The sequence below is a fragment of the Grus americana genome, chromosome 2 (assembly GCF_028858705.1).
Source record: "Grus americana isolate bGruAme1 chromosome 2, bGruAme1.mat, whole genome shotgun sequence".
In the NCBI taxonomy this organism is placed as follows: domain Eukaryota; kingdom Metazoa; phylum Chordata; class Aves; order Gruiformes; family Gruidae; genus Grus; species Grus americana.
Window position 1 is genome coordinate 101,090,484 of NC_072853.1, and position 10,670 is coordinate 101,101,153.

Genomic DNA, 10,670 nt, shown 5'->3' on the forward strand with positions numbered 1-10,670 from the left:
ATAAATATGTAACGCAAATGACTTCTTACCTACTTATTGCATTAAATGAGCTAGAAATGTCTCAGCGTTCTCATAACAAGAGCACTGAGTATCTGTGTGAAGGCTTGAATACAAGTGAAATGTAAGCGAACATACATTGTTGAAGGGAACGATACTGTACAACTTTAGGCAACAGATTTTTCACCCCTAAGTAAATAATATCCACTATAAAACACTTCCCAGTAATAAAAGTTCTTCTCAACAAAGCAATCGGGGAGACTTCAAAGTGTTTATGAATCATGTTGAATAAAGGTACTCTGTGAATCGGAGTGATGCAATTGTACAATGCAGTTTTCTTCTTGCAAACAGGACGAAGGAGGAGGGCCACTTTCATGTCTCAGTTTACTCCTCTGATCCTTAGGCACTCTCTTCTTTGATCATGAATATCCGCTATCATCATGTTATTTTAAAAGCCGGGGCTTCTTCCCCCTTAATGGCAAGAATCTCATCAACTTTGTTTTCCTTGAATCAAAATAGGCAACAGAAAGGTGGTGGGAAAGGTGTTGTTCAGCAGCGTACCTCTGCTGTGGCTTTGTCATTTGCAATTCAAGAAGACAAAAATCACCCCGATACGCCTTTTTAAAATGCGGCACAGAATGTCAAAGCAAAATATACGTTAGAGAGAGGAATTTCGGTCGCAGACAGAAACGCACTGAGAAGTAATACAGGTTTGGGGGTTTTTTAAGGAAAATAAGATGCCGCCTTTCCCCACCGTGTGGATGCCTGTCACAGAGTGATGGGAAGCAAGATGTCCCGGGAACCGCCTTAATTAGCCGCAATATTTCCTCTCGGGTCGCTAAATGACCCGCTGACGTTATTGCTCAAGACGTGCCCGGGTGAGGGCCCTGCTTCGTCCGTGCAGGTGAACACGCCCCACGCAGCTTCAGTCCCGCGGGGGAGTCGCCACCTGCCCCCGCCCCGCCGTGGGCGGACATCGGTCCGCAGCGGGCAGCGAGCTTTCCGCGGGGGGGGGTGGGCGCGGAGAGCCGCGCACTGCCAGGCACCGCCCCTCCCTCCCCCGCCCCGCTGCGGGCGGTGCGCGGCCGCGGAGCGCCCTCCGCCGCGGCAGGCAGGCGTGCCGCCACCCGTCCGGGGCTCCGCCCGCACCGGCTCCGCGCCCGCGCATCCACTGCAAGGGGGGGGATTGAGGGCTCTGCGGATCGTTGCCCGGGCTGGAACGGCTACGGCGGCAGGAGGAGGGTTGTGCGCGCCCGTATTTATCGTCGTGCGTGGACAGGGTCCCCGCTGCGCGGGCGCGGAGGCGCCGGGGGTAAAGAGAAGTGCTGGGGATCGGAGCTGCGCTGGGCAAGGGCGGGGAGGGGGGGGTAAAAGAGACAGGGTGTGCTTTATGCGCAGCGCGGTGAGGGTGTCTGCTGAGGTAACAGCGTGGAATTAACGTGCGCGTTAATTAACCCCCGTTAATTACCACGCACGCCCCGGCGGAGGGATGAGCCTGCCGGTTCCCCCTGGCTGGGGAGCCGCGTCCACTGGCCGGCGCAGGGGGGTCGGTGGGTGCGGGGACTTGTCGGCCCTGCGCGCTGCGCTCGCTGCCCGGGCAGCGTGCCGGCAAGGAAGGGAAGCGCTCCGTGCCGACTGGGGCACGCAGCAACACGTTTAGCGGGAGGGAAGGTTTGCCTCCCGAAAGCTCAGCCCGAGTCGACTCCAAAGCATTTCTCACAGCCGACGGAGCTGGGGGTGTGGAAAAGATCAACTGCAAGGGCTGCAGTTAAATAAGCCTGAGCGCTAGTAATCCTCAGCTTAAGGGGGTGTGTGTGTGTGAGTGTGTAATCTGCTGCGGTGCTAAATCCGCGTGTTTTTAAGACATTTTAACCAGCGGGGACTGCGGTCTGATTCACGCAGAAAACCTTGAATCCATGCCTGTGGCACCCAGTACTGCTGCAGATTTGTCCAGGAGCTTTGTCTCAGAACAAGCTCTCTTGCTCCATGTGCCGAGCAAACTGCAGGTTCCAGTATGCAACGATATGTGTGAGAATTGCATTATTAATGACCATGCCCTTAAACCCCCCTGATGAGGTTTATGGTCAATCGCGAAGTGTTGAAGCGGCGTACAGCTGAATCTGTAGGCATTGCCGCTTTTGTATGGAAACCTCCTGAATTTCAGTTAGAAACTTGCAGCGCTATGCTGCTCAGTAAAACCGGGGGGGGGAGGGGAGAAATAATAATAATATAACAACAATCATAATTTTTAAAAAAATCCGCGGTTCGATAGCTCCGCGTTTTCCCACGTCTGGCAGAAGAGGCTCAGCGCTGCCACCTCGCGTCACTTTCCGCACCCCCGGCCTTACAAAGCCTGCAGGAAGTAGAATGAAGTTTCGAGGCTTTTTTAAGTTGTAAAACGGGGAGAAATCTTGCCAGAGCTCTTAAAATGCATTTTAGACGGAAGCTGAATGCTCACCTTTACACCTAGGCTTAAAAATTTGGGGAGCTGGAAGGGACTTTCAGGCCAGCACTGGAGGATTAGGGGTGGAAGCAATTAACTTCAAGGAAACAGCCAAGAAATTGTAATAAACTGCTTTTATAGAGTTTCACATCGTATTCTTACAATTGCTTTATTAAGCAGCTCTAAATTGCACTTTTGTAAAGTTTTCATTCAGGAAATAATACTCTTCTGTCCACCCCACATGCACATTTTTTGAACCAAGATTAAATCAACATGACCGCTTTCATCAAGATAACACTTAACTCACCTGGAGATAATTTTTGTTCTTGGCAGTCAAGACCTTGCACACTGTAACACAACTGAGTGAACAGCTTCTCTAATGCTTTTTCTTTCTATGGCTATCAGTTTAGTTTTTACTTATTCTGCTTTAACTTGTGTCTAGAAATATGAGAATATTTTACTTGCTTTGTAGTTTAAACAAATTGATATTTACATGTAAAATATGATAGTTGGGGGTTGAAATCCTTTCCAATACTGTGCTAACAGGTGGAGCAGCCAGAAGCTGCCGTGCTCCCAGTCCCAGTTTTTCAGGCTGCTGCACATGAATACCAAGAGTGTAAATAAACCCAGTACTTACTCCTGACACCAAAACCACTGCGAGCCTCCGTTTCTGTAGATTTTGGTGGTATATGGTAGAACAGATTTGATGTTAGCTTTGGGGTTGCGGCGGGGGGAAACATGGCATGATTTACTTCCAAAGTGTAAAGGTGAGAAACTCCACTGATGTCACTGGATGTCGTCAACCTAGTAGAAAGCAGTATTTCATCCAGTGCTTACCAGAGGCTGAAAGAGGAAACAAGGTGTTATTTTTTTGCGAGCAGAGCAATAATTTAGGTTGTATCTTTGTAAATATTCTCAGTAATATAGGTGACCTACCCAGGGAGGTATTAGGAATTGAGGATTTTTCTCAGCATTTCATGACAGCGTAATAGTTTGAGTCCAGTGTGGAATCTTAACATTCAAAGCTTGTTCCCAAACCAGCTAGAAGCCCTGCTAAAGGACCCTACTATAAATTCTCTTGCAAAAATGTGTTACTTATTTTCAGACCTCTTTCCTAGACATTTCAGCTGTTTCCAACCATTTTTTTTTCTGATTTAAAAAGTGTTTTTAACTGGTGTGTGGAACAAAATTTTTCACAGCTATTTAGTCTAACAGCCTTTTTGGTCCATGGCCTGATGAATGACATGAGGAATCTCTGGGGAGTAACGCTGCCATTTTTTCATGGCCTTACCACCCCCTTTACCTCAGTATTGGGGGTTTTTTGACGTCGCGAGGCCTTAAGGGGTGTTTCAGAGCGCATTTCACCACTGCCCTGTTTTGCTGCACTATTGATCATCGCGGGGTGGAGGGAGAGGGAAATGAAACAGCAGTCCCCGAAACGCATCCCGCGCCCTGGACGGGCCCCGAAAACGTGGGGGGGGGGAACCTGCTCGGCGCGGGGGGGCAGGCACTGCAGCACCTCCGCCCCGGGAGGCTGGTACCTGCCGGCCGAGCACCACAGCGGGGCCGACCAACACCCCCACATCCCCCCCCAGCCGCAGTCCCCCGGGGTCGGGCGGCGTGGCGGGGCTGCGGCATGCGGGAGCGGCCGGTGGCGAAGCGCAGGGGAGGGCGCGGAGGGTAAACAGGCGATAAGGGAATCACCTCTTCCTCCCACCGCGCCGGGGGATGAGATAGATGGGTGGCAGCGATTAATTAACGCCGTCGCCTGTATGATGCTCGCCGCTCCGCGGGAGGTGCCCGCTGTGTCTCCCGTCCCACCCCCGGCACCGTTCAGCTCGAACTCCGTGGCGGAGGGGGCGTGACGGCAGCGCTTCGCGGGCACTTCTCGAGGGGTGACGACACACTCTGCGTGTGGGCGTGTGGGGCGCGTGGGTGCCCGCGCACGGGGCGCTCCAGCATTCCCTCGGAGCCCCTGGCAGCGCACAGCGCCGGCAGCAGGGACGCCCGCCGGGCTCTTTGTGCGGGCAGGTGTCCCCGCTCGCCGCCCACCCGCGACCGCCTCCGCCGCGACCCCCCGCGCGGCCTAGCGCCTCCTCCCGCAGGCACCGCGCGCGGGGGCGGGCAGGTTAATTTCCACACAGCCCCTCTTTTTTTTTTTTTTTACATTATTTGCATTATGATGATTTTTGCTGATTTCCTAATTTTTCCCTGGCAGATTAGAGGGGAGGGAGGAACGCAACGGGGGAGTGGGGTGGGGGCGTGGGGGTGGGGGGCGCGGGCACGTGCGCGGCAGGGCGCGGGGCGGCGCGCGGGGCTGCCCTCCTGCCCCTTTTAAAAAGTTCGCCCCGCCGCCGGGAATGAGGTCAGCGCGGGCGCTTCTCATTGCACGCGGCGATTATTACCGCGCCGCGGCGGCCGCCAATCGTCGGCCGGCAGGCGGGGCTTGGCACGCGGAGGCGTTGGATACAGCGTCCGATTGGCCGCGGGGCGGGCTGCGAAAGGATAAAGCGGCGCGGGGCGGGCGCGGGGTCCGCTCTCAGCTGCAGCCGGCGGAGCGCGGCGTGCGGGGGGCGCGGGGCATCGCCCGGCGGGCGGGCGCGCGGGTCGGCGGGGGGCGGCGCGGCTCGGCTCCGCGCGCGCGGAGCAGCAGCAGTAGCAGCGGAGGACGGGGCGCGGCGGCGGCGGCGGTGGAGGAGAACGAGGACGGGGCTGGGAGCCCGGCTCGTCGCTCTTCCTGCCGGGGACGTACACACTCGTTCATGCACGAGCGCTTTTCTTTTTTTTCCGGGGATTTTTTTTCAATTATTATTTTTTCCTTTTTTTCTTTTTTTTTTTTTTTTCCTGAGGGGTTTTCTTTTCCCTCAATACCTCGCAACTGCCAAATCCTACCTGCACAAACTCCTGGCCGCCGACCCCGCCGCCACGAGTCCTGGAGCTGGGGTTTTCGGGGCTTTGGGGGCGCGCCGCCTCCCCCCTCCCCCGCGGCGGTGCACGCTGGCCGTGCCCAGCGCTGAGAGACTTTCGGCGGCGGGCTCGCTGCTCTCCTGAAACGCCCGGGGCAGGCGAAAAGCACTTGTGAACTGGACCGGCTGCTTCGGGGAGGGGGGAGACCCGAGGTGGTGAGGAGAAAAAAAAAGCAGACCGACACCCCCCCTCCAAAAAAAAAAAGCCCAAAACATCCCAAGAAAAAAAGCAAAGTTGGACGGGCGGCTCGCGCCGCTGCTTTTGCAGAAACTCTGACCGCGGGCGGCCCCGCTGCCGCCGCCTCGAGGGGGAGAGGACCGCGCCGCCGGGGACGAGGCGCCGGTGTGGAAGTACAAGTGGTGCGGGGAGCGGGGGCGCGGCCGCGGGGGGCTGCGCGGCCGGCTGCGCCGCCCCGGTGCCGTTGTGAGAAGTTGCGCGCCCTGCCCCGCGCCGGAGCGGCGCTGAGCCCCGGCGAGCCCCCCGCCGCCGCCGCCGCCGCGATGGTGCAGCAGACCAACACGGCGGAGAACACGGAGGCGCTGCTGGCCGCCGAGACCTCCGACTCCGGGGCCGGCATCGAGCTGGGCATCGCCTCCTCCCCCACGCCGGGCTCCACCGCCTCCACGGGGGGCAAGGCGGACGACCCGAGCTGGTGCAAGACGCCCAGCGGGCACATCAAGCGGCCCATGAACGCCTTCATGGTGTGGTCGCAGATCGAGCGGCGGAAGATCATGGAGCAGTCCCCCGACATGCACAACGCCGAGATCTCCAAGCGCCTGGGCAAGCGCTGGAAGCTGCTCAAGGACAGCGACAAGATTCCCTTCATCCGGGAGGCGGAGCGGCTGCGCCTCAAGCACATGGCGGACTACCCCGACTACAAGTACCGGCCCAGGAAGAAGGTGAAGTCGGGCAACAGCTCCGCCAAACCCGGCGACAAGGCGGACAAGGGCGGCGGGGGCGGCGCCGGCGGGGGCAGCGCGGGTGGCGGCCCCGGCGGCCCCGCGGCCCCCGCCAAGCCCGCCCCGAAGAAGGGCGGCGGCGGCTCCAAGCCCTCCCCCGCGGGCGGCGGCGGCGGCGGGAGCGCGGGCGGCAAGCCCCACGGCAAGGCGGCGGCGGGCGGCAAGGCCGCCCCCTTCCCCGGGGAGCCGCCGGCCGCGCTGCTGCCGCCCGAGCACCAAGCGCTGTACAAGCCCCGGGGGGCGGCGGGCGCGCCCTCGGGCCCCGGCAAGCCGCTGGCCGAAAAGAAGCTGAAGCGGGTCTATATCTTCGGCAGCGGGCAGGCGGCGGCCGCCTCCGCCTCCCCCGGCGGCGCTGTGCCCGGCAGCCCCACGCTGAGCAGCTCGGCGGAGGCCGGCGACCCCTTGAGCCTCTACGAAGAGGGGGGCGGCGGGGCGGGCCGGCCCGACGGGGACTGCGGCGGCGCCGCCTGCCCCTCGCCCTCCGGCTCCGGTTCGGGCTCGCCCTCGGATCACCGCAGCTACACCAGCCTGCGCGCCTCCTCCCCGGCCCCCTCGACGGCGCATTCCTCCTCCGCGTCCTCCCACTCCTCCTCCTCTTCCTCCTCCGGCTCCTCTTCGTCGGACGACGAGTTTGAGGACGACCTCTTGGACCTGAACCCCAGCCCCGGCTTTGAGAGCATGTCCCTGGGCAGCTTCAGCTCCTCCGTGCTCGACCGGGACCTGGATTTTAACTTCGAGCCCGGCTCGGGCTCGCACTTTGAGTTCCCGGACTACTGCACGCCGGAGGTAAGTGAGATGATCTCGGGGGACTGGCTGGAGTCCAGCATTTCCAACCTGGTCTTCACTTACTGAGGCGAGAGCCGGGCCCTGCTGGAGGAGGCACAGACCCGCGTTGTCGGGAGGACTCGCCCACCCCGCCGGGGAGCTTTTGTTTCTTTTTTTTGTTCTGGGAAGGGGCTGGCGAGACTGCTTGTTGTGCTCGGGGAGAGCGGCGCCGGGAGCGGGATAGCCCTCTCCTTGCGGAAAGGCCAGCGGTCCCCTTCCTCCGGCTGGAGACGGACCCGCACACACCCCCTTCGGGAGACGAGCCTGGCGTTGCTTTTTCAGAGACTGGCGGGAGCGAAACGCTGTCTTTTTCCTTTTCCTTTTTATTTCCTGAAAAGAGAGACAGAGGAAGGGGGGGGGAACCACACACACCTCTGGGTTCTTTGTTGTTGCCCACTTTATACGAATAAAGAGGAGGGGGAGCGATGCATTGTGCTGAGCGCACACTGGATGTCTTGAGCATTCGCCCTTTCGTGTGAAAGAGCGATCAGAACTGCCTGAAAAAAAAAGGAGAAAAACAAACAAACAAATCCACCCAAGCCTTTGCAAGGTTCACTTTGGGGGGGGGGGGAGGGGAGAAATCCTGTCCCGGTTTCTTCTGCGGTGAGAGGAGGCGACGATGATGGGAGGAGGAGGAGGCGGATGGAGCCGGGAGCTGGACCGAGATCCTAGTTAAGCGGAGAAGAGCCAGACTTACACTTGAGAGCTGTCTTGGAAGTACGGTGGGGGGAAGATAATAATAAACTGAAACGGATTTGCACGTACAGACGAGGTGGCGGCAGCGCTTTTCTCAGTCACCTTATGTCATATGTGGAGAGAAAAATAAGGCCGAAACTTCAAGAACACTGAAAACTTCTTTTGAAACAGACGGAATGGGAACAGTTTCTGTCATGATGTGGTACAGGGGAAACGGAGGGCGATGGCTTTTGCAAAAAAAAACCCGAAAATACAAAAAAACGTAGTTTTTTTCTTCTTACTCAGAATCGTGATGGTGTTGGATTATTTCACTGGTGGGGTTTAATATAGCATGTTATCCTGTCTATCTTTTTAAGATTTCCGTAAGACTGTTGAACAGTTTAAAAAAAATAGTGTTAGGATAATATAAAAGCAGATAGATGGCGCTATGTTTGATTCCTACAAAAATATCACCAGCTTTTTTTCATTCTTAACTCTTTAAAGGATTCAAACGCAACTCAAATCTGTGCTGGACTTTAAAAAAGAAAATTCAGGACCAAATTTTTTCTCAGAGTATGTATGTGTTTGTTCCTTATAGCTGTAAATGAAAAGACTTTTTTCTCACCGATGCTCATCCTCGTATTGGTTTTTTTTTTCCTTGTAAATGTAATCGGATGCCATTTTATAAGTGGACGTATTTATACTGGCCAAACATTTTTGACTTGTATTTCCTTGTCCTTTTTTGGTAGTTCTCGTTGTTACCCGCACCATTTTTATGTCTCCTTCACTGAAGGGCTAGAGTTTTAACTTTTAATTTTTTATATTTAAATGTAGACTTTTGACACTTTTAAAAACAAAAAGAGAAGAGAGATGAAAACGTTTGATTATTTTCTCAGTGTATTTTTGTAAAAAATATATAAAGGGGGTGTAAATCGGTGTAAATCGCTGTTTGGATTTCCTGATTTTAACAACAGAGCCGCTGGTTAGTATCTCACACGCGTGTGCGCGCTCACGCTCACTCACACACTCTCACACACCCACGAATCAGCCCCTATTTTGTCCATGTTTACACTCCAATCTGCAGGCATCTTAAAGTGACAGCATCCCTCGCCGCCACCGCCAGTGCCCGCTCTGCAGCCCCTCGCCTCGCTGGGGGAGGCGGCGGGAGGGGGCCGGGGCAGCCGGAGGGGAAGGCGTATACACTGAATGCTACCGTTTTCGGGAGAAACCGATCCCGGAATGAAGTTAAGCAACTGGTGCATTTACACAGAAGGGATCCTGTACCTTTAACTTGTAAACCACATCTTTTGCACTTTTTTTAGAAGCAAAAACGTGCCGTTTAAACCACTGGATCTATCTAAATGCCGGTTTGAGTTCGCGACACTATGTACTGCGTTTTTCATTCTTGTATTTGACTATTTAATCTTTTCTACTTGTCGCTAAATATAATTGTTTTAGTCTCTTATGGCATGATGATAGCATATGTATTCAGGTTTATAGCTGTTGTGTTTAAGATGAAGAAAGTGAAAACATCTTTGTACATTTAAGTCTGTATTATAAGCAAAAAAGAAGATTGTGTGTTTATGTATGTTAATATAACATGACAGGCACTAGGACGTCTGCCTAATGAGGTGGTTCCGTTAAGGGTTTAACTTTTTTTGTTCTTTTTGTTATTTTTTTGGTCATCCATCCTGTGCAATATGCTGTGTAGAATTTTTTTTTTTTTTTTTGTCTAACGATCACCCACAACGCAACGTTGGGAAAGAAGAGAAAAAAAAAAAATCATGCCAGCTAACCATGTCAAGTTCACTGCCTGTCAGATTGTTGATATACCTTCTGTAAATAACCTCTCTTTTTTTTGTTTGTTTGTTTGTTTGTTTTTTTTCTTCGGGAAGGAAATAAAATCAGCTGGAACTGAACCCTAACACTGGGCTGCTCTTGTCATCATTGCTGCGCCCTCCGGGTGGGTTTTTTCTCGCCCGTCCGGCAGCGGTGCCTGCAGCCCGGCGGAGCCCCGGCCCGGCCACGGCGGCAGCGCGGAGCCACCGCCCCACGGCCGGCCCCGCCGGGAGGGGCCAGAGGAGGGACGGCCCCGCCGCCGAACCGCCTTCCCCCCGGGGCCGGGGCCGGGGCCCGGGCCCGGGCCCGGCTGGGGAGTGGCTGCGGCCGCCGGGAAGCGCCGTCTCGAGTGGGGGCTGCGGGGCCCAGGCTGGGCGGTTTTGTGCTGTTGCGCGGCCGGCTCCAGGCGAAGGGGCGAGAGGAGCCGGTGTTGTGCAGCTGCACGGCGGGGCCGCCGGTGCGGCGTTTGCTTCTCCGGAGGTCCCGGCGGTGCTTGAGCCGGGAGCCAGCGGGCCGCGCCTCTCCTCCCGAGGCAGCTCGCCCTGACACCGCGGGTTGAAGTTATTTTCCCTTTTACGAGATTTTTTTTTTCCCTTTCTGCCCTGGCGTTTTGGGTGAGAGCTGCCGGAGCGAGCGAGCCACTAGGCCCGGGCAGCAGTGGGGCCCCGCCGCCCACCCCCCCATTCAAAATAGGTTCTCCGGGGTACCTTTAATGAAGTCTTTCTAACGCAAAGCGTTTGCAAACGCCCGGCCACCAGCCGTGTGAATGCGCGGGGCCGGGGCCCGGGGGGGTCCTTGCCCCCACCTCCCCGCTGGCCGTCGCGGGGGGGGGGAGGGGAGGTGCCCCGGCCGGGGCCAAGGCCGGTGACCCCCTTGGGTTTCGACCTCGGCCTCCCGGGTACCCGCCTACGTTCCCGTCCTGCCTACGAATATGCATTGTACCTCGAACAGCGTTTTGTAAACCG

General features: G+C 56.3%; 1 protein-coding gene across 1 annotated transcript; it reads left to right on the forward strand.

The window, feature by feature from the left end:
* The first annotated feature begins 4,996 nt into the window (after positions 1 to 4,996).
* Positions 4,997 to 9,788, forward strand: SOX4 (SRY-box transcription factor 4). Its single transcript, XM_054817837.1, has one exon. The coding sequence runs from the start codon at positions 5,908 to 5,910 to the stop codon at positions 7,216 to 7,218; it is 1,311 nt and encodes a 436-aa protein (XP_054673812.1). The 5' UTR covers positions 4,997 to 5,907; the 3' UTR covers positions 7,219 to 9,788.
* The last annotated feature ends 882 nt before the right edge of the window (positions 9,789 to 10,670 follow it).